The sequence below is a fragment of the Myxine glutinosa genome, chromosome 7, assembly GCF_964187855.1.
Source record: "Myxine glutinosa chromosome 7, kmMyxGlut1.1, whole genome shotgun sequence".
Taxonomy (NCBI): Eukaryota; Metazoa; Chordata; class Myxini; order Myxiniformes; family Myxinidae; genus Myxine; species Myxine glutinosa.
The window spans coordinates 156,379,629-156,402,636 of NC_136267.1; the positions used below are offsets into that span (position 1 = coordinate 156,379,629).

Genomic DNA, 23,008 nt, shown 5'->3' on the forward strand with positions numbered 1-23,008 from the left:
ATTTCAGCTTTTCAGCAAGTTTTCCTCTAGGATTTTTCTGTATTTTCCATCCATTTTCCCTTCTATCTTGACAAGTGTCCCAGTCACTGCTGATGAGAAACATCCCCATGGCATGATGCTGCCACGATCATGCTTCACAGTAGTGATGGTGTTCTTTGGGTGATGTGCTGTGTTGGGCTTGCACCAAACGTAACATTTTGCATTTAGACCAAAAAGTTATATCTTGATTATAGTCGGACTACAAAACGTTTTGCCACTTGGATTCAGGTATTTTGCATACCTCAAATGGGACAGAAAGTGTGATTTTTTTTTTTTCGGAGTAATGGATTCATTCTTGCCACCCTGTTCTTGTGCAGGCCAGATTTGTACTACTTCATGAACATGCTGGGGATATCAAAATAGAGCAGCCTGCACAACCATTTGCTCCCAATAAGCAAACATAAACAAAATTGAAGCTTGGTAGATGAATCTATTCTATTTTGGTGAATATCCCAATGAGGATCCGGATACGAGAATTTTTAATTTTTCAAGTGATTCTTAAAGATAGGACCAAAAGTGAGTGATAGGACCAAAAACGATATATAGCATGATATTTCAAAAAGTTGAGGACATCTTTTGACAAAACTAGGTGGATGAGTTAGTTCGGCGACAATAACAAGACGATTAGATTTTGGTTCAGGTCCAGATCCAGATATGACCTATCAGTGGGATACAAACAAAGCTTGGTGTTGGCTTAGCGATTAGGGTGCTGGCTTGGGATCTTAGTAATCCTGGGTTCGAATCCCGGTCGATCGCTGAATTAACACCAGGGGGGTTGACTCAGCCTGTCATCCTTCCGAGGTCAGCAAATTGAGTACTGTTACGGATTCGTCATTTCCGTTGTTGTGGTTTTCATCCACTGTAAGCATTTTTGATTCCATGTACTATTATTGTTGTCGTTTAAGGGAAATAGATATTACTATTTTCAAAAGGTAAAAAAGTTAAGGTTTTAAATGAAACCGGAACCGGACGACGACGAAGAGGAAGAGGAGGAAAAAAAGGCGGAGCGAGTGAGTCGGAGAAGAAGCCTAGCTGCTTCGAGGTCTGGAGCGAACGATTGGCGAACGAGAGTCACGAGTGAACTTTGGGTTTCCCAGGAAAGGGATTCCTGCGACGGAGTTGTTATCGCTGTGACAGATCAACCTGCGTGTCAGGTTTTGCGGTTGATTCCGAGGCGAATCATCGTAGTGCCGTTACGCCTCGAACGGGCCGTCGGCCATTTTGACTCGCGCGCTTTGCACTCCGCTCAAGGTTTTTCACTGCTTCAACCATTTTCACCGCATTCAGACGTTAATCTGGTGTGTGTGTGTGTAACGTGGCTTTTAGAGTGGGGAATCTACGGTTCGCCGATTGAGAGCCATCAATCGTCCATACCTAAAGGTGTGATTTCCCCATCGCTTCTCGAGGACACCTTCGCCCATCTTTGGCAGTGTAACTGTCAACCCAACGGGATTCTGGTTTCGATACGACATCGTACGGACGATCACTGGAGTGGAACGACTTTGGCTTGATGCCGGAATACGACTTTGGCTTGATGCGGGAATAGAGACATTGGGAATGTTCTTCTTTTCGCTCAATTGGAGCACAGTGAGTTTTATTGTACGAACCTGATGGTACCATCATAGGAAATATATATTGGTTGTACAATTGATTACTATTGTTGTTGTAGTTATTTTTGTGTGATCTTAATACAATACTTGTTTGTTGGTAACAATTGGTGTGGTTTCACCATTGATCTTTGACATACAGAATAACACATCTTTCTGCCGTGACTCTTCTCGGGGCTCGGAGGTACACTGTGACGGGGCTTGGGGAGGAGCACGTAACAGAAATTGGGGGCTTGTCTTTGCTGACAAAAATCTCGTCCAGGATTAAATTACCTAACATTCGTCCGGGATAGAATTCCCTAATATTCCCAAATTTGGAATTTTTCTAAAATTCCCAAGTTTTTCAAAAAAAAAAAAATTTGAAATTTTTTGTGTGAAGGTTAACAGGTGCTAACTGATGGTCACCATGGTGTTTGACGCAGAAAAGTTTCCGGCGTCCCCTAATGAGGCACAGTTCCAAGCGTTAAAAAGATCGGAACTCTTGATATTGGCCAAACATTTTAACTTGGAGGTCCGAGTTAATATGAAGAAAGCAGAGTTGCAGACATTGGTGGTAGAATCTCTGGTGGGACAAGGAACATGGAAAGAGGTAGCCTTGGATTCGTTACCCGAGGAAAAAGAGAATGTGGAGCTCCGGAAAATGGAGATGCAACTGCAGAGCCAGGAAAGTTTAAAAGCAGAGGAAAGGAAAGCAGAAAAGGAAAGAGCAGAACAGGAACTCGAACTCGAGGAAAGAGGAGCAGAACAGGAACGAGAACTCGAGGAGAGAAGAGCAGAGGAAAGGAGAGCTGAAAGGGAACTCGAGGAAAGAAGAGCAGAACAGGAACGAGAACTCGAGGAGAGAAGAGCAGAGGAAAGGAGAGCTGAAGAAGAAAGAAGAGCAGAGGAAAGGAGAGCCGAAAGGGAGTTAAAGGAACGTGACATGGAGTATCAGAAGGAACTTAAACTCAAGGAGCTGGAATTAATGGGAGAACGGAGAGAAGTAGTATCCATGCCGGCTAGTTCGACAACTAGTCAGAACACTTGGGATGTTGGTAGGCATGTGAGGCTGGTTCCACCCTTCAATGAAAAGGAGGTAGCCAAGTTTTTTTTACACTTTGAGAAAGTGGCTCAAATGTTAAATGGCCTGTGGGGTCCTGGACTATGTTAGTGCAAAGTGTTCTGGTGGGTAAAGCTCAAGATATCTATTCGGCTTTACCGATTGACCAATGTGCAGATTATGAGAAAGTGAAGAAAGCCATTCTCAAAGCCTATGAATTGGTCCCTGAAGCTTACCGGCAAAAATTCAGGAATGCCAGGAAGAGGGAGAGTGAGACCCATGTGGAGTTTGCCAGAATGAAGGAAACCATGTTTGATAGGTGGTGTGACTCGAAGGGGATTGGGAAAGACTTCAACCTGTTGCGACAATTGATCTTGGTGGAGGAATTCAAACAGTAAGTCCACGCGTGGACATTAAAGTACATCTGGATGAAAAGAAAGTATCAGAGTTGTATGAGGCAGCAACAGTGGCAGATGGCTATGCCTTGACACACAGGATGGGGTTCCACAAACCTAACTTCCTGCCTAGAGTTAGCCAGGGGAGTTATGGTAAATCAGGGGTGGAGAACAAATATTCATGGAGGCGGCCAAGAGATGACAATGGGGACAAATCTGATACCGCGATTTTTAGGGATCAGAAGACTACAGTTCCAAGACAGACTTATCTTCCGGGGGGCCTGAGGCAGACCTCGAGTTTTTCCTCCGGGTCGACTTGCGCTTTTTGCAAGAAACCGAGGCATTTGATGTCCCAATGTTACGCCCTGAAAAGGAAAAATCAGGAGCGCAGTCAGACTAGTACAACTCCGAATGAATTGGCAAATGCGAGAAATCGTCCTTGGAGGACAGTGCCTTGTGAAGGTTAACATGCCAAAGTTACGGCATCACAGAACGTTCTTGTTCAAGAGGGTTACAAACCTTTTATTTCAGAGGGGTTTGTGTCACTGGATGGAGACTTAACGAACCAGAGACCTGTTAGGGTATTGAGGGACACAGGAGCACATCGATCTTTGATGCTTGAGGGCATTTTGCCATTGTCAGAGAAGACGGCAACTGGTGTTAGTGGTCTTTTACAGGGGGTTTGTGGCTATGTTAAAGCTTCAATGTAACTGCTGTATATGTATTACTCTGTGTTCCCCTATTATTTCAAACACTGCTACAGGTGGCATTCATGTAGAATTCCGTTTCTGGTGTTTGTTCCCCCTTACCTCAAATGGCTACACAGTTGATTCCGCAGGTGACAAAGCCGAATGCCTCAACTCTGTGTTTGCCTCAAAATCTTGTGTCCCAAACCCATCTTTCTCTGTTCCCACCTTACCCAGTCGAACCCAACTGCTCCTGGACTCTGTGTACTTCTCTCCTGACAAGGTGGAGAAGTTTTTGTCAAACCTCGACTCTGATTCTGCAACTGGACCAGACGGCATAAGCCCACGGGTCCTAAAATCCTGCTCTGCCGCTCTATCTCACCATCAATCTGTTCTTTTCACCCTCTCTTTTGCTCAAGGTCATCTTCCAGCATCTTGGAAATCAGCAAACATTACCGCTTTATACAAAAAAGGTGCAAAAACAGATCCTTGCATCCACAGACCAATCAGCCTGCTCCCAATTATCAGCAAAAGTCATGGAATCAATCATTGCTTCCGATATCAAATCCTTCCTCTTCTCCAATAGCTTGATCTCCGATCATCAATTTGGATTCAGACCAGGTCATTCTACTGTGGACATGCTGCTTCTGCTGTCTCAACAATGGATGGAGGTCCTCAATGCCAAACAGGAAATCAGAGATGTCTGCCTTGACATATCACGTGCCTTCGATACGGTCTGGCACCAAGCTCTGCTCACCAAACTCTCCTCCTATGGTATCCATGGAAATCTTCACGCATGGCTTGAGGACTTCCTGTCTGGTCGTAGTCAACGTGTGGCCCTGAATGGATTTCTCTCATCTCCTCTTCCTGTTCAGGCTGGAGTTCACCAAGGTAGTGTTCTGGGTCCTGTGCTTTTTCTGGTCTTCATCAATGATCTCTCCGACTCTCTGGAAAATCCTCTCTATCTCTTTGTTGATGACTCTACTCTCTGCCTCACCATTCCTCATCCCTCAGATCGGCAGTCTGCAGCCTCCTCACTCTCTGCAGACCTGGACAAAATCACAGAATGGTCAAACAAGTGGAACATGTCTTTCAATCCTGACAAATCTCACACTCTTACTATGTCTCTCCGAAAAGACCGACTGAACAACCCTCCCATCTACGTTCTCAACAATCCTCCAAGAAGTTCTGTCGCTCAAGCTTTTGGGTCTCACTATCTGCCATGATCTTTCTTGGGAAAACCACATTTCCAAGCTGGCCTCCAAAGCCAGTCGCCGACTGGGCATCCTCCGTCGTGCGAAGTCCTTCCTTGGCACACCTGAGCTCCTCACCACATACAAGGCTTTCATCCGCAGCTCAATGGAATACTGTTCTCCCCTCTGGGCCGGTGCTCCTGCCTCACATCAAGCTCGGCTTCACGCTGTTGAAACCAAAGCGTTCAGAATCATTGGAATCTCTCGCGATGAAGCTAACTCCGAGTGCCTTTCACTCACTCACCACAGGCAGGTTGGTGGTCTTTCTGTCTTCTACTGACTCCTCTCCGGCCTTGCTCCCTCAGCTCTCTCTGTGCTCTGTCCCCCAAATATTCCTACAGGTCGCACAAGATCTGCCAGCAACTCTCTTGTAGTTAAACTGCCAAAATGTAGGCTCTCTGCTCACCTTCACTCTTTCATTCCTCTTTTCTCCCACCTCTGGAACAAACTACCCCACTCCCTTCAATCTCACTCCTCCCTCCACGTCTTTAAAACAGCTGTTCACCACCATCTCTTATCTTCCCCCATCCAAAACCTTGATCTCTTCCAACCCCCGTTAATTCACCCCAAATCCACTTTTTTTTTTGGAAATACCGACTTTATTCTTTCCTGGAAGTTTCAGCAGTGTCCATGTGTTTTATACTTTCCCACCCCCCTACCCCTCCCCCCCCCACCTTCCCATGCCTCCTCCCCCCAAGCCTACTCATTCCCACAGATCTTCCGTTGTCCCTGTTCTCTGCTGTTGTACTTGTGTGCTTCCCTCTCTATCCCCATCTTGTCCCCCGCTCCCTTTTTTGTATGTGTTGTGTGTGCATTTGTTGTTGTTTTTTGTGATTGATGTTAGCTCTTACACGAGCCTCCATCTTGTATCCAAAAATAAATAAACAAATTGTTTCTTCACCATTGAGAGATCGGGTGAAAAGCGATATATAACGTGATATTAAAAAAAAAGTTATGGACGAGTTATGAATAAACTTGGTGGATGAATTGGTTAGGTGACAAGAACAGGCCGAATACATTTTGCTTCAGGTCCGAATCCAGATCCGGCCTATCAGTGGGATGCAAAACGTAAACTGCTCACCAGGTGGAGGTATGCTCTCTACTGAGTGCCGTTCTAGTTTTCATATGCTCCAATATGGTGGGGGATGCAACTCAACATGATATAGCTTCACCAGTCAGCAGCGTAAATGTGGCAAAATCCCTTTAATTTCAAATGCAATGAGGTCTGCGTTCAGCTGTTGCTGCACTGAATGGAGTTTCTAATATTTTGGATGCTACCTGGTGAAGACGTGTGGGCAATAAGCTTATTAGCCTCATATAATTCGTTATGACTGTGTAGATATTCGAATTGGTGAGGTTGAATGTGAATCATAGACCAATGCAATATTATTGTTTCAAGTGGTACCTGTAAGGGGATGGCAGCAAGATGACGGAAAGCTCCTCGACCACCTTGCATGGTCGATAACGGTAGAAAGAGTGTCTCTCCATCTGTAGAAACCACTGGAGTCTCATGCTGGTGCAGTGAGAGATAATGTGGGTGAAAGTTTATAATAAAGAAAGGTGGTATTTAAAAAGTGCTCTTGCAGTGGTATCTCATAATTTAAGATGTCTTTCAATCTAAAAGGTTATTCGGAATATATAAATATTCAAGTTACCTGTTGAAACAACCAGGCTTCAGATGTTTCTCGATGCCTCTGCAGCATAAGAAACATGACATTACATGGAGTCAAAGGTCAAACGTAATCATGACTAATGGATGCGAATACAGCAACACAACTAATACTTCATCAATGGCCCCAAATATTCCCACCTTCTTGTGGGGTGAGCTGGGGAAAGTTTTTGGCCCAGGTGTTTCAAGAACAGGCTGGCAAAGCCTGATGTTTGAATTGAGGTCATTTGGGCAGGAGCTTTTAATTTATCCAGGGTGCTGGTGATAACTGAACTTCATTTCCTGAAGTGCCCTTTCTTTCTTTGAAGTCTATGAACAAATGCTACAAGTTCCAAAAAAACATTTATAATCATGATATAAGGGTTACTTGATTTTCCTCTAAAAATTCGAAGGTCACAGTAAGGCAGAAGGAAAACAAACTAACGATGATGTGTTGGGGAATTTATGTATATACAATTTATTTATTTATATATATATATATATATATATATATATATATATATATATATTGATACGGTTTTGAGATTGTACATATAACATCATTAAAGGTTAAAGGTTTGCCCCCCATAGTTAGTCCACAAGCAACACGTAGGCCCACTTAGAGTATTAGTTATGTCATAGTATGTGTAAGAGTAGACCATTTCCCTAATAACATCTGCGTTGTGTAAAGAAATGAGCTTAGGTCCGTTTCATTTTGCGACCACCCTTCAATTTCACCTATGGTCAAACTCGATCCCGCGCCCCATTTGGCATCCCTCAAGTTTGTTATGCTTTGGCTGCCGGCAGCATTCGGTGCCCTTTGTTCGCTCGAACTAGTCCAGTACCACGAGGTAGGCCTAAGAAGAGGGAGGAGCGCGAGGGTCGAGGTGTGGCCGCGTCAAGCAGCGCGTCAGAAGGCGATGACGGTAAGGGCTACCAGCCAACCAGGGCTGAGAGGGCATGGCGTGATAGGGCGTGGCAAGACGCGTCTAGTAAGTTCCAGAGGGTTCGCTGGGCAAGGCTATATAAGCCAGCACACACAGCCCTTGAAAGGACTCGCATGCATACGGAGTTGAGAAAGGAGAGTGCTTGTAAGGACTGGCTGGAAAAGGACTCGTGCGACAGAACTGTATTGAGGAGGACTTGTTGGAGAGGTCTGATTCGGAGCACTCGTACGAAAAGTATTCGGAGGACCGGCGTGCGCACGACAGTATTGGAAGGATTTGTCGAGACCATTGATTGAGAAGCGCATATTGAACTATTCGCTTATTAGGTACGTGGCTGCAGCCGCAAGTGTAACCGCCAAAGCCAGCCCTACCGTTCGCCCTGTAATAATCCCGTGCTCGCCAACGACACGTGGAGAGCTCCTGGTAGCTGCATTCATCTACTTCGCGGTGCGAGTTGGGGACCGTAGAACGAGCTGCCTGGCCGCCATCCCTGGACCATCGACCTGTCTGGCTGCAAACCCCGTGTGAGTGTGTCTGAGTGTGAACGGGCCCGTTTGTCCAGGGGATAAGTATAAGACTGTTTAAGGCTGCACTGTGTTTTCTTCTGCTGATTATTGTACAAAGTGTAAATAAACCTTGTTATTCCTTTTCTTCCAAATTCGACCGTTTCCGTGATTTCCTCCATTGGGTAAGCATGGCACGATTAATAACCGCTTTGATCGGGTTTAGTCATTGCTAACGGCTTGGGTCATGGGTCAGCTACCGCTCGGCGTATCCACCAACACCCGTGATTCGGGCGTGGCGTATTTCCTCGTTTCTGGGCAGCGTTAGTACTTAGATAATAGCGAATTATTAGCCCTAAAACCCTATTTAACGCTGTCCGGGAAGGACATCATAGGTCCCGGGTCCCGTCGGCTAGTCAAAGACAAGGGGACTAATCTCCCCTTGGTAAGGGAAAAAGGCCGGCGCTGAGATCCGCAACAATTGGTGTCAGGAGTTTGGATCGGACCCGATGTGCGCCTAACGCACTCAAAATTACGAGCGGCCAAAATTTAATTATTAACATCCAAATGTAAAATCGTGCCATGGATAACCAAGACGGTCGGATGCTCTTGGTGGGGGTAAATGGTGGGGGTAAATGAGGAGGATGAGGAGGTAGAATCAACCCAGGACCCCGGGAAGAATTGGGAGAAATGGAGGATGCAATTGATGAGGGTACAGCAGTAGAGGTAGCAGGGGTAGAAAATGGCGACGCCTCACACTTGGCGGCGGCAGCCAAGCCCGCTGTGCAGGCGGGTTTTGACATGCAATCATTCATGATGCAATTCTTAGCTATCATGGGAGTGTCAAGACAGGAAATGAACGAAAAGTTGGATGAAATGAATATGAGGGAGGAGGCGATATGTGAGAAGAATAAAATGAGTACTCGGATGGACACAATGGGGTAGGATATAAGGCGCGGGTCGAGCAATAAAGTCGCAAAGGTACGCGACGGGGTAGCGCGACGTGAGGAACGCGTGGAAAGCAAGGTAGGGCCGAGCGCAGTTAAAATGACTGGCGTAGAAATCGGGGGTATGGAAAAGCTGACGGCCGCTGAATTGGAAAATTTTATTTTATGTGCGCCAGCGGTCGTCGAGCTTAATAAAGAAAAAGAAATTATATTTGAAATTGGGGTTGAAGAGACGGCAGAGATAGAATCGGGAAATGAATCGAAGAAAGAAATGGAATGCGCACAAAGTCTGGATTCACATCGTGTTGTCATGCTGCCTAACCCCAATGAAAGTTTGCAGGTGCGGTTGCAGGAGAAGAGAATCCCAAAGGTGAGTAGGAGCGTGTATGGTGCGAAAATGTATGGCTCGAAAGTGTTTGGCGTGAAAAGATTTGTCGCGCGCTTGGGATCGCGACGTCACCCGGGCGCCCGTGGAAGGTCCGTGGTGCGCTGTGTGAAGGTGAATGGCGCGTGTGCGCGAAAGGCAACGAAGCATGAGTGTGAAACCGAGAGTGAGAGTGAATGCCCAATGGAGTGTATGTGTGAAGAGTGTGACACAGAGTGTGCGATGGCTGAAGAAAGTGTGCAGGAGTGCACACCAGAGCACGTGATTGGGTGTGCAGCAAAAGAGTGCACACCTGTGGTTGTTACGGAGTACGTAACGGGAGAGTGTACGTGAGGGTGTGCGATGGCCAAGTGTGTTACGGAGTGTGTAACAGAGGAGTGGGTGATAATGGAGTGTGCGAGCAGCATGAGTGCACCTGAGTGGTGTGCACCTGAGTGTGCAAGAAAAGAGAATGCACGAGAGCGTGTGGTAACCGAAAGCAGGGGGTGTATGGGAGGCGCTGGAGCGCCACGTTGTGCGAGTGAGAAACGGGTCACGTGGTGTGAGAATGCGATTCGGGCATCGACCCAGACCGGGGGGTTAGCGTTTAGGCCGACGTATAGCCGACGCGAGCTCTCGGGTGTGGTGCGCTTTGTGTGCTGCGGGGACTGGCGGGGATCGTTGTCGCGGCGGTCTCGCAAGGAGCGCCGTGCACGATTCGTGCCTGGCCCCGCCCTGTATGGTCGGTGCCGCGTCGTAAAGGCGAACGGCACGGTTTGAGGGGAGGAAGGAGATGTCGGACCTTCGCCCCCTTGCGGGCGCGGTGCTCCGACCGGGGGAGGTTGGGCCATCGTGCCGGAGACCGAAAGGCTCCGCGCAGGGATGGCACCTGGAACCTTGGCCCAAGCATGCCTCCTCCCCAGAATCGAAAATGCCGGACGGGCCCAACCAAAGTAGACAAGCCACCCGCATGCATTGCTCAACTTTTCGAAGCCGAGCTGGGCCGAAAATGTATTGCCGCACGGAGAGGCTCATAGTTCAGAGGACTGGAATAGCAATAGTGTTGGCGAATGGTAGCTTTATCATGTTGGGGCACATGAGCTATAGATTATGGAGATGGCAGTGAAACCTAGCCGAGGGCGGGCTAGGATATTGTTAGGGATTTAGAAATGACTTCATGAGACATGAGATTTAAGTAGTGACTTTTGGACAGGTAGAGGGGACGTAGAGAGATTAGGTGGATGTTAATGACGAGGGAAGTGCTTAGTGTAAGGGAATACGGGAAGGCACAAGTATTAGAGGGAAGTAGTTAGCTAGATGATGCTGTGTGTGTGTAGAAGTGTATAAGTGGTGTATTGAGGGTAAATGGAGTTGTGTTGAGTGAATAGGCTTGCATGGTGTGCAAGTGGAAAACAGGTGTGTGGAATAAATGGTCTGGAGTAAGTGGTGTGGAATGAGTGGTGTGGAGTGCATGGTGCGAAGGAGTGGATGGAGGAAGATGGACCCTTTCACGAATACCAGGGGAGGGTAGTTTAAAGTTAGGTAGAAGGTTTAGGTAAATTGTTTGGATATTGACATCTGTGGTTCAGATAGTAGCAAGGTATTGCTTGGATGGGTGCGTGAGTCTGTGGAAATGGCTGGGCGTGTGGGCCTGTTGGTGCATATGGTTATTGGGGCACTCCGCCACTGGTTGTCTGTCGGCCAGGTGAGGCCGCAGGTAGGCTCTGGGAGTCAGTTAGAGTTCAGAGTAGTGTTCAGTGGGGCCCGAGGATCCAAGAGAAGGACACGGGTAGCCCAATGCCAGAGAGGGCATCAGAGGGGTGAGAGAGCCAGGAGGGGCCTTCCCCGATTTGGGTAGTTGTAAGGAGCATGGTAAGCTCGGGTGGCGACTTCAGTGGCGGAGGTGCACAGGTAGGTATACCTGCTAGTAGAGCCACACGACCCAGCCCCGAAATTGTGCGAAGGCACAGTAGTGAAAAATTGGTGGAGTGAGACCCCAAATTTGGAAGGCACCACAGGATGGTCAATGGGAATTGGTTTTTAGAACCAGATAGTTTAAAGATGCCAATTGGCAGGGCATGACCCCGGGTAGTTTAAGAGTTAATATCATTAGAGTATACCTAGGATGAGAATCTCTTCACACCATCCACATCCACTCACCAAGGAGACGAAACTCCACACCAGATTTTGCAAACGATTTCGATGGTGAGGCGCATCATGACGTGGAAGTGACATTGTGTGTAATTCCATCTCTTCCTTCTTGGGAGGGATTGGATGACGAATTTGGAATTAGAGGGGATAGTGGAGACAGACGTAGCGACGAATTTGTAAATTGTAAATACGGGGAAGGGCAAGGGTAGTGTAGGCTGACATGGGGGGTACGAACGGTTAGGGACGAGCTTTCTCTGCTCGCTCTCCTGCGCCCCTCATGTTGCATTGCCTCGTATTGACGTGTACCCTTGCGCCCTTTCCTCCGCTAACTCTCTGCTTTGTCTTTCCTCCCCACCCATGGACCCATATTTTTGTTGAGGGGTGTGTGCAGGAACCCTGAGCTGTGCGGCTGCACTTTGCTACACCTGTGCAGCTGCACTCTGCTACCTCTTGCTGTACCAATACACCTAATGGACCACACATTCTGTGGAATGGCACCTTTGCTGGAGCAGACAATTGCTGCAAACATTATCTTGCCCTGCGGACCACTGATTCTAAGTGGCGTAAAAGTCACGCAGATGGACCATGAGAGGGCCCTGCAAATAAAAACGGACACGGTTTGTGCATTTTATTTATTCCGGTGTGTCAGGAAGGAAGATCTCCAAGTTTAATTATGGCACACCGAAGACGAAACAGAAAGACGCACGAAGCAGCAGCCCAGCAGCAGCCAAGCAGCAAAAGCCAGCATTTATTGTGTGTTTTTGATGATTGTGCATGATTGTGCATTTCTTGTAATGGTGTATTGGTGCAGTGCATTGTGTTCCTTCTCTCCTCAAATTTTCTTTCCCACAAAAGAACAGGTCCTGGGTTGTAGAACTGTAAATAATTAGTTAGCCTTGTAAATAACATGCTTCCCACCGGCTCTATGTATAGTTTGAGAATTATTTCCGCAATTCGGTTAGCTGTGGGTGTGAGTCTGTTAGTTAGTACACAACGCAGTAGGTGGGACATATTTAGTGTTGTAAAACTGACACACACAGGGTGTTAGATTAAATATAGAGGGGAACCACATCTAAGTGTCACACGGAATTTAAAAACTAGTCCTGAAACTTGCTCAAAACCGGTCGTTCTCACTTGTGTGGGTTCGGTTCAGGGACGAGCCTGGCGAAGGAGGGGGGCAGTGATACGGTTTTGAGATTTGTATATATAACATCATTAAAGGTTAAAGGTTTGCCCCCCAAGGTTAGTGCACAAGCAACACGTAGGCCCACTTAGAGTATTAGTTATGTCATAGTATGTGCAAGAGTAGGCCATTTCCCTAGTAACATCTGCGTTGTGTAAAGAAATGAGCTTAGGTCCCTTTCATTTTGCGGCCACCCTTCAATTTCACCTATGGGCAAACTCGATCCCGCGCCCCATTTGGCATCCCTCAAGTTTGTTACGCTTTGGCTGCCGGCAGCGTTCGATGCCCTTTTTTTGCTCGAAACTAGTCAAGTAACACGAGGTAGGCCTAAGAAGAGGGAGGAGCGCGAGGGTCGAGGTGTGGCCGCGTCAAGCAGCGCGTCAGAGGCGGTGACGGTAAGAGCCATCAGCCAACCAGGGCTCAGAGGGCATGGCGTGATAGGGCGTGGTGAAGAACGTCTGGTGATTTCCAGAGGGTTCCAAGGGCATGGCAATAAAACCCTTTGCACAAGGCCCCCACGTCAGTTATGAGAAGGGAGAGGCAGGCGCTCGAGTTGGACCACAGTTGAGAAGGGAGAGGCGCTTGTGAGAACTGTATTGAGAGGATCGGCGTGCACACGACAGTGTCGAGAGCCCTTGATTGAAGAGCGCATTGTGAGCGCATACTGAACTATTCAATTAATACATGCGCGGCTGCCGCCGCAAGTGTAACCGCCAAAGCCAGCCCTACCGTTCGCCCTGTAATAATCCCGTGCGCGCTAACGACAAGTGGAGAGCTCCTGGCAGTCTTTATTCATTTTATTCGCGGTGCGAGTTGGGTACCTGAGGAAGAGCTGCCCGGATGCCATTCCTGGACGTGCTGACCTGGTCAACTGCAAACCCCATGTGAGTGTGTCTGATTGTGAACGGGCCCGTTTGTCCAGGGGATAAGTATAGGACTGTTTATGGCTGCATTGTGTTCTTCTGCTGATTATTGTACAAAGTGTAAATAAACCTTGTTATTCCTTTTCTTCCAAATTCGACCGTTTCCGTGATTTCCCCCATTGGGTAAGCGTGGCACGATTAATAACCGCTTGCATCGGGTTTAGTCATTGCTAACAGCTCGGGTCATGGGTCCGCTACCGCTCGGCGTATCCACCAACACCTGTGATTCGGGCGTGGCATATTTCCTCGTTTCTGGGCAGCGTTAGTACTTAGGTAATAGCGAATTCTTAGCCCTAAAACCCTATTTAACGCTGTCCGGGAAGGACATCATAGGTCCCGGGTCCCGTCGGATAGTCAAAGACAAGGGGACTAATCCCCCCTTGGTAAGGGGAAAAGGCCGGTGCTGAGATCCGCAACAATATATATATATATATATATATATATATATATATAGTTGCGGTTTTTAGAACCCTCCACTTTGTAAATATTGTAATAATCCCTTATAAATAATCCCCTGTAAATATTCCCATTTTTTGTGTAAAAGGTCAAAGGTAGCACCCTAGTTAGGTCATATTGCAACATGTAGGACACCATAGATTCTTCTTTAGTTATTTCATTAGTATGTGTTTCAGGTAAGGATCTGTTTCCAATAGTTGAATCTGCGGTGTATTAATCAAATAACCTAGGCCCCTTCAATTACCCCCAATCTCTCTCTCTCTCCAAAGTGCCAGTAGCACCTACAGTCGGGGTTGTTCATGCCCATGCTCTTCCCTGCCTTTTTGTTGGCCGCGTTTGCTGCACAAAACGCCATTAGACATGTGCTCATTTTGGGCAGAAGTGCGGAGCGCCGGGAGGAGGCGTGGCCCCCCTGTCAACTGGCTGTCAAAGGAGCCCTCATCCCTCAAAGGGATGGCTGTCAAAGGAGCCCTCAAGGAGCCCTCATCAACCAATCAGAGCCGAGGCCAGCTCACCGGTAGGCGGATCCAAAAGGCAAGCGGCTTAATACGCGAGTGGGCAATATAAGCGGGTGCGTGGGACTACTTGAAGAGATGAGCCAGAGAGACGAGCCAGAGAAGCTGCGATATAATTGTCCACTCACGTTAAACGCCACGCGAAGCTGCCGGTCGCTCGTGCGACCGGCAGCGCCGGTCACCTAAGTGCGACCGGCAGCACCGGATGTGCGAAGCGCACAGGGCAACCTTAAACAAGTGAACACCCGGAGCGTGGACCGGAGCGCGAGGTCGGAGCCGGACCTCACCGCCTACCTCGACGCCTACCAGCTGCCTGGACCCTTCTCTTCCTTCCCACCACCACCACCACCACCTTTTCGTGTAAGTGTGTTTGTTCTGTCCTGGGCGTGTTAATTAAGAGTGTTTAAGGTTGCCCTGTGTCCTTTTATTTCCTTCTTTTGTATCTTCTTCCTCTTTCGTTTCCTCTTCATTATTGTACAATAAATTCTGTGTTCTTCCTTTATCTGATTTCTTCTCATCCGATCGCTTTCGTCCTGTCCCCAATTGAATATCGGTGGCACGATATAGGAACCGCTTATAATCGGGTCTAGTCTTTGTTAACGGCCTGGGTCGTGGCTCGCTTCGCTCGGCGTGTCCATTACAGCCGCGGCTCAGGCGGGGCTCATTCCCTCGCTTACCGGGAGGTGCTGGTAATTAGGTAATAGGATCAATTGGCCTATCACCCTATTCAGCGCTGACCGGAAGTGATGTCATAGCTCCAGGACTCGGACGGCCAGCTTAATCGACGAGGTGATTAACCCCCCCTCGGTAAGGGGAGCGTCGTACTCAGAGATCCGCAACTATATTTATATATATATATATATATATATATATATATATATATATATATATATATATATATATATATATATATATATATATTCTTGGGTAAAAATGGCAGGGGCATAGAAAAGGCCCCTTTATATAGTATGTGCCATGTAATGTGGCACTGTATAGAACAGAAGGGACATTCCATTCCATCGCTTGTAGAAAATGCCAAACAATACAAAATAAGGACCATTCAAAAAAGATCGTGTGCTTTTCTGAACTTTCTGAACTACCCTTGCGTTCTGAAGAGGAACCAAGTAATGCTCTAGAAAAGTTCATATAAAGGGGCGCCAATTTTATTCATGCACCAGCATGAAGAATGAAATGTATTTTATTTGCCAGATGTCGGGTGCTCCTTTATATAAACGTTTCCAATCCATTAGACCATTGGGCCAGCACATTAGATTTGTGTAATAATATTTTGAAGAGTTATAAAGTGTGTATATATTTTATGCCTCCACCGACGAAGTCACCGGAGGCATTATGTTTTCAGGTCGTCCAGTCCGTCATTACTACCTATATAGGTTTTCGTTGCCGCGATAACCTGAGAACGGCTAAAGGGATCTTCGTCAAATTTGGCACAGGTATGTATGTAGTATGTATGATGAGGTAAAGATGAACTAATTAGATTTTGGTAAAAGGGCAAACGTCAGAGGTCAAGTTAGGCAAAAAAAAATACTGTTATGATAACTTGTGAACCAGTAATGGGATTTTGACCAAATTTTGGTACAGTTATGTAGATTGATGTAAAGATTAAGTGATGAGATTCTGGGGTCCAAGGACAAATGTCAAATCTGTAATAGGTCTATAACTTGAGAACAGCTAAAGGTATCTAATTCAAACTTAGTACAGGTATGTATAATGATGTAAAGATTAACTTATTAGATTTTGAGGTCAAAGGTAAAATCTGTAATAAGTCTAACTTGAGAACAGCTGAAGTGATCTAATTCAAACTTGGTACGGGTATGTACAATATTGTAAAGATTGAGTGATTATATTTTGGGGTCAAAGGTCAAATCTGTAATAGGTATACAACTTGAGAACAGCTGAAGTGATCTAATTCAACCTTGGTATGGGTATGCATAATGATGTAAAGATTAAATGATTATAATTTGGCGTCAAGAGGTCAAAGGTCAAAGTCTTTAATAGGTCTATAACTTGAGAATGGCTAAAGGGATCGAATTAAAAATTGTTACAGATATGAATAATGATGTAAAGATGAGCTGATTAGATTTTGGGGGTCCCGAGGTCAAAGGCCAAAGTTCAAAGGTCATGTCTGGTAAAAATGTGAACTTGTGAACAGCTGAAGGGATTTAAATTAAAACTTGGTATAGGTATTGTTACGGATTTATGTGAATTTATGTCAATTACTATTCAGGTCATTGCTTATTAATGTTTATTCTATTAAAGGTTGTTGTGGTTAAAGGGTTAGAGGCGCTCTGGATAACAGGAGACCGGAAACGGGATGGTGAACCGGAAGGAAAAGAAAAAGACAAGGTCCGGGAGAAGCGGCCATCTTCTGGTCATCGCCCAGCTCCGACGCGAGCGGTGTCGATATTGAGCAGCGTGGGGGACGCTGCGTTTGAAAGCCCGTCTGGCGAAAGGAGTTACCTGCGCAGGGTAATTACCGATTACACGTCAAGTTGCCGTGGGTTCGTGCACGGAACCAAGCGTCCGGCACAGTTCGCCTCAACGTCTACAAGGACGCGTACGGGTCGCACCTTGGGCCTCGCGCGCTTTGCTTTGCCCGCTTTGCTTTGCAAGGAGGTGTGTGCTGCAGCAGCTGTTCCCGGTACGCGACGTGCACGTTTGGAACATGTCAGCCAGGGGTTCGTTCAACCGCCCGTGTGCGGAGAAGTCGACCTTCACCTTGGTCTGGAGGGGCCCAGAGACATTGTGAGGGACAGCGACCATTGAGGGGTCATGAGTGGGGAAAGGGGGGAAATATATGAGATGGCCATCTTAGTAATATTGTTGATTGATTGTTGATTGATTGTTGATTGTTGTTGATGGATTGAGAATATATTATTAATTAATCCGGATCCTTGGTGTGGGGTTGCTTATTGACCTGAATTGTTTGTGTCTTTCATATTGATTGCATTACGAAAGCGTATAAACCATATATCTTTCTGGCGGGGTCCTCCCACGGTCCGGGGGTCACCAAGACCAGGTAGTTACCGGGAGGACCACGTAACAGAATTGGGGGCTCGTCCAATTGAATTCCGGGATCTAAAATTGTATAACATAATAAAATAATAATTTTTATTCATTAAAATTAATTATTTAATTATTAATTGGTAAATTTTTTAGAAATTGTGGTAAAGTCTTGGGTGAAGGTTAACAGGTGTTAACGATAGTCACCATGGCGTTTGTTGCACAGAACTTTGCGGTAACACCTAGTGAGGCACAGTTCCGAGCGTTACTAAAAGCGGACCTCTGGAAATTGGCCAAACATTTTAACTTGGAGGTCCGAACTAATTTGAGGAAGGCAGAGTTGCAGACCACGGTGATACAATCTATGGTGGGATTAGGAACATGGGACGAGTTAGCCTGGCAGTGGCTACCCGAAGAACCAGAAGACGTTGAGCTCCGGAAACTGGAGTTGCAATTACGGAGCCAGGAACGGATCAAAGAAGAGGAAAGGAAAGCAGAAGAGAGGAGAGAAGAGAAACAAGCAGAGGAAAGGAGAGTGGAACGAGAACTCCAGGAAAGGTTAAAAGAAGAAGAAAGGAAAGCGGAAAAAGAAAGAGCAGAAGAGGAAAGGAAAGCAGAAGAGAGGAGAGAAGAGAAACAAGCAGAGGAAAGGAGAGTGGAACGAGAACTTCAGGAACGGATCAAAGAAGAAGAAAGGAAAGCAGAAAAGGAAAGAGCAGAAGAAGAAAGGAAAGCAGAAAAGGAAAGAGCAGAAGAAGAAAGGAAAGCAGAAAAGGAAAGAGCAGAAGAAGAAAGGAAAGCAGAAAAGGAAAGATCAGAAGAGGAAAGGAAAGCAGAAAAGGAAAGAGCAGAAGAAGAAAGGAAAGCAGAAAAGGAAAGAGCAGAAGAAGAAAGGAAAGCAGAAGAGAGGAGAGAAGAGAAACAAGCAGAGGAAAGGAGAGTGGAACGAGAACTCCAGGAAAGGTTAGAAGGGAGAAAAGCAGAGGGGAGGAGAGCTGCAAGGGAACTCGAAGCAGAGGAGAGAAAAGCCGAAAGGGAATTAAAGGAACGTGACATGGCGCTTCAGCAAGAAATTAAATTCAAGGAGCTGGAGTTAATGAGAGAACGGGGAGAGGTACCACCCTTGCTGACTGGGCCGACACCTAGCCAGAAAATCTGGGATGTGGGCAGACATGTGAGGCTGGTTCCACCCTTCAGTGAAAGGGAAGTCGCTAAATTTTTTCCACACTTTGAGAAAGTGGCTCGACAGTTAAACTGGCCGGAGGAGGCCTGGACCATACTGGTGCAAAGTGTGCTGGTGAGTAAAGCTCAAGATATTTATTCGGCGCTACCAATGCATCAATGTGCAGATTATGAGGTATTGAAGAAGCACATTCTCAAAGCCTATGAGTTGGTTCCTGAAGCTTACCGGCAAAAATTCAGGAATGCCAGGAAGAGGGAGAGTGAGACCCATGTGGAGTTTGCCAGAGTGAAAGAAAACATGTTTGATCGGTGGTGTGAGTCAAAAGGAGTCGGGAAAGACTTCGAAACATTGCGTGACTTGATCCTGGTGGAGGAATTTCAACAGTGTGTCCACGAGGACATCAAAGTGTACCTGCAGGAAAAGAAAGTACCAAAGTTGTGGGACGCAGCCACCATGGCAGATGATTATGCCTTAACACACCGGATAGGGGTCCACAAACCTAACTCCTCGCCTAGACTTCAGCAGGGGAGTTATGGAACACCTGGTGCGGAGAACGACAATACATGGCGGCGGCCTCGAGATGATTATGGGGACAACTCTGATACCCCAACTGTTAGAAATCAGAGGACTACGGGCCCAAGACAAACCTATTTCCCGGGGGGCCCGAGGCAGACCACGAGTTTTTCCTCCGGGCCTACTTGCGCCTTTTGCAAAAAACCTGGACACTTGATGTCCAGTTGTTACCTCATGAAAAGGGACAACCCAGAGCGGAGTCCGACTATTACAACTCCGAATGCGATGGCTAGCGTAAGAAATCGCCCACAGAAGAGTTACCAACCATTTATTTATGAGGGGTTTGTCTCACTCGAGGGAGACTTGACGAACCCAAGACCTGTTAGGGTATTGAGGGACACAGGAGCCCATCAATCCTTAATGCTTGAAGGCATTTTGTCATTGTCAAAGAGTACCGCAACTGGTGATAGTGTTCGGTTACAAGGGATCGGTGGCTGTGTTAGTGCCCCACTTCATGTCATCCATTTGGAATCCGATTTGGTGTCAGGACCGGTCACCGTCGGTTTACAAGCCACGCTTCCTGTAGAGGGGGTATCTGTGATTATCGGGAATGATTTGGCCGGGGGGCAAATTTATGGTAACCCGAGGGTGGGTAAAGAGCCCCGCAGGGGAAATAACACCACCCCAGCTCGGGATGGTGACAAAAGTTGCAAGTTATTCGTAGGGGGACTGAACTTCAACAAAGAGGAAGAAGTTCTGACCTCTGTCTTCAACAGATATGGGCCGCTGGTGGAAGTGCGGGTGGTAGAAGACAGGGAAACGCAACGGTCAAGAGGGTTCGGCTTTGTCACGTTTGCAAGCACAAGAGATGCCAGGGAGGCAGAGAAGAATTGGAATGGTAAGGATTTGGAGGGTCGGACCATAACAGTAGGGAAGGCATTTCGTAGGCGTCGAGAGGTCTACAGAAGAGGACCACTTGGCGGTAGTTTTGGTGTTGGCTGCAGCCGATATTACAATGGAGGCTCCCAGAGTTACGGCATCTCCCGAAAGAATGATTGGCAGAGGACTGGCCGAGAAGGAGACCACCAGTCAGGGGACTGCTGGGACAAGGGGTCCCACCGTAACTGTTAGGAGTCCGGAGAAGTTGAAGCACTCTATATACGGTGGAGCCGCCGAGCCTGGGCTCCTACACGGGCTAACCGTGAACGCCACGTTCTTAAAAGGCGTCCCGGGAGGGAACGTTCCTACACGGACTAACCGTGAACTCCACGTTCTTAAAGGCGTCCATGTAATGAACTTTCCTCTCCGGACTAACCGTGAACCCCACATTCCTTAAGGCGTCCATGTAGTGAGTACTCAGCTGGGCCTCCATCCAAGAGCAACTAGAAGTTGTTGACGCTTTGTCCAGAGTGAATTAATCTGGGGGTTTTTGTGAAATTTTGTTGCTTTATTTTTAAGTGATAATTGTGCCCGGGGGGAACTGAGGAATTGGGGGTGTGAGTTATCGGGTTTGTTTATCAAAGTTGGCCGGCAAAGAAAGTTTTCGCTGGGTTCAAACTTTCTTTCTTGAAGGGGGGGGAGTGTTACGGATTTATGTGAATTTATGTGAATTACTATTCAGGTCATTGCTTATTAATGTTTATTCTATTAAAGTTTGTTGTGGTTAAATGGTTCGAGGCGCTCTGGATAACAGGAGACCGGAAACGGGATGGTGAACCGGAAGGAAAAGAAAAAGACAAGGTCCGGGAGAAGCGGCCATCTTCTGGTCATCGCCCATCTCCGACGCGAGCGGTGTCGATATTGAGCAGCGTGGGGGACGCTGCGTTTGAAAGCCCGTCTGGTGAAAGGAGTTACCTGCGCGGGGTAATTACCGATTACACGTCAAGTTGCCGTGGGTTCGTGCACGGAACCAAGCGTCCGGCACAGTTCGCCTCAACGTCTACAAGGACGCGTATGGGTCGCACCTTGGACCTCGCGCTCTTTGCGAGCCACGCTTTGCTTTGCCCGCTTTGCTTTGCAAGGAGGTGTGTGCTGCAGCAGCTGTTCCCGGTATGCGACGTGCACGTTTGGAACACGTCAGCCAGGGGTTCGTTCAACCGCCCGTGTGCGGAGAAGTCGACCTTCACCTTGGTCTGGAGGGGCCCAGAGACATTGTGAGGGACAGTGACCATTGAGGGGTCGTGAGTGGGGAAAGGGGGGAAATATATGAGATGGCCATCTTAGTAATATTGTTGATTGATTGTTGATTGTTGTTGATGGATTGAGAATATATTATTAATTAATCCGGATCCTTGGTGTGGGGTTGCTTATTGACCTGAATTGTTTGTGTCTTTCATATTGATTGCATTACGAAAGCGTATAAACCATATATCTTTCTGGCGGGGTCCCCCCACGGTCCGGGGGTCACCAAGACCAGGTAGTTACCGGGAGGACCACGTAACAGAATGTATAATGATGTATACATGAACTGATTACATTTTAGGGTCAATAGGTCAAATGTCAGAGGTCAAGTCAGGTAAATATGTGCTAACTTTGGCACAGCAGAATGGATTTAAAGCAAACCTGGTACAAGTATTATAGTGATGTAATAATGTGGGTGGAGGCATATCGGTCGACGTCGTGTCATCGAAGAGTATCGTTCTAGTTATATATATATATATATATATATATATATATATATATATATATATATATATATATATATATATATATATATATATATATATATATATATACATATATATACATATATATATATATATACATATATATATATATATATATATATATTATATATATATATATATATATATATATATATATATATATATATATATATATACTAAAACGCAAAAGAAACTTACCACCTTTGAAACCTTTAAATATCAACAATAACACTGCGTGTAGTAAATGTGTGAACTTATTTGTGGACAATAGTGTCCTCACTGTCAGACAAAACGGTCACGGATGGTCACTTGAACCTTCAATGTTCACTTCATAGCACAGCTGTTGAACAGCCGTTTAGACTGTCAGTGATTAGCCAAGGGGTACGGGATGATTTTAATGAGCTGCATGTGATGTCTTGATATTGGCTTTAAAAAGGCCAGTGCAAAATGGGCATTTCAAGCAACATGCCACGATTGTCAAGGGATCAACGGCAGCGTGCCCTGGGCATGCTGCAAGGCCGGACTGAGCTACCGTGAGGTGGCACGTCGCCTTGGCTGTTCACACCAGACGATATCGGCCCTGGTGGACAGAGACACCCTCCACAACTCTGCAGATGCCAGACCACGATCAGGGAGGCCAAGAGTCACCACTGCAAGGCAGGACAGTGAGATGGTCCGAAGTCACCTGCGGGATCGATTCCGTCCAGCATCCCGCACTGCGGCAGAAACTCCGGGGCGTGCAAACCCACGGATCTCCAATGATACTGCACGAAGAGCGACTGCATGACTATGGTCTGACTGCGAGAAGACCATACAGAGGCCCCGTGATGACGGCTGCCCATCGCCGCACAACCGACAGAGATGGTGCCAGCAGCATCAAGCGGGTGGACCTTGGCGCAGTGGAACGAGGTCACTTTCAGCGATGAGTCAAGGTTCTGTGTGGACAGTCCTGATTGGCATGAGCGTGTC

The 23,008-nt window shown here is 46.9% G+C and overlaps 1 protein-coding gene across 2 annotated transcripts in view; it reads right to left on the reverse strand.

Annotated features, from left to right (window-relative positions):
* LOC137431766 (inactive dipeptidyl peptidase 10) overlaps positions 1-23,008 on the reverse strand; it is a 707,001-nt gene that overhangs the window by 119,695 nt on the left and 564,298 nt on the right. For both annotated transcript variants that reach the window (XR_010985336.2, XM_068123461.2), the window contains exons 12-13: positions 6,675-6,713; positions 6,425-6,532 (exon numbers count right to left, since the gene is read on the reverse strand). Coding sequence is in view for 1 of the 2 variants with exons in the window: in XM_068123461.2 (XP_067979562.2) it covers positions 6,425-6,532; positions 6,675-6,713 (147 nt within the window). In the remaining variant the exon portion in view is untranslated. The remainder of the gene's footprint in view (positions 1-6,424; positions 6,533-6,674; positions 6,714-23,008) is intronic.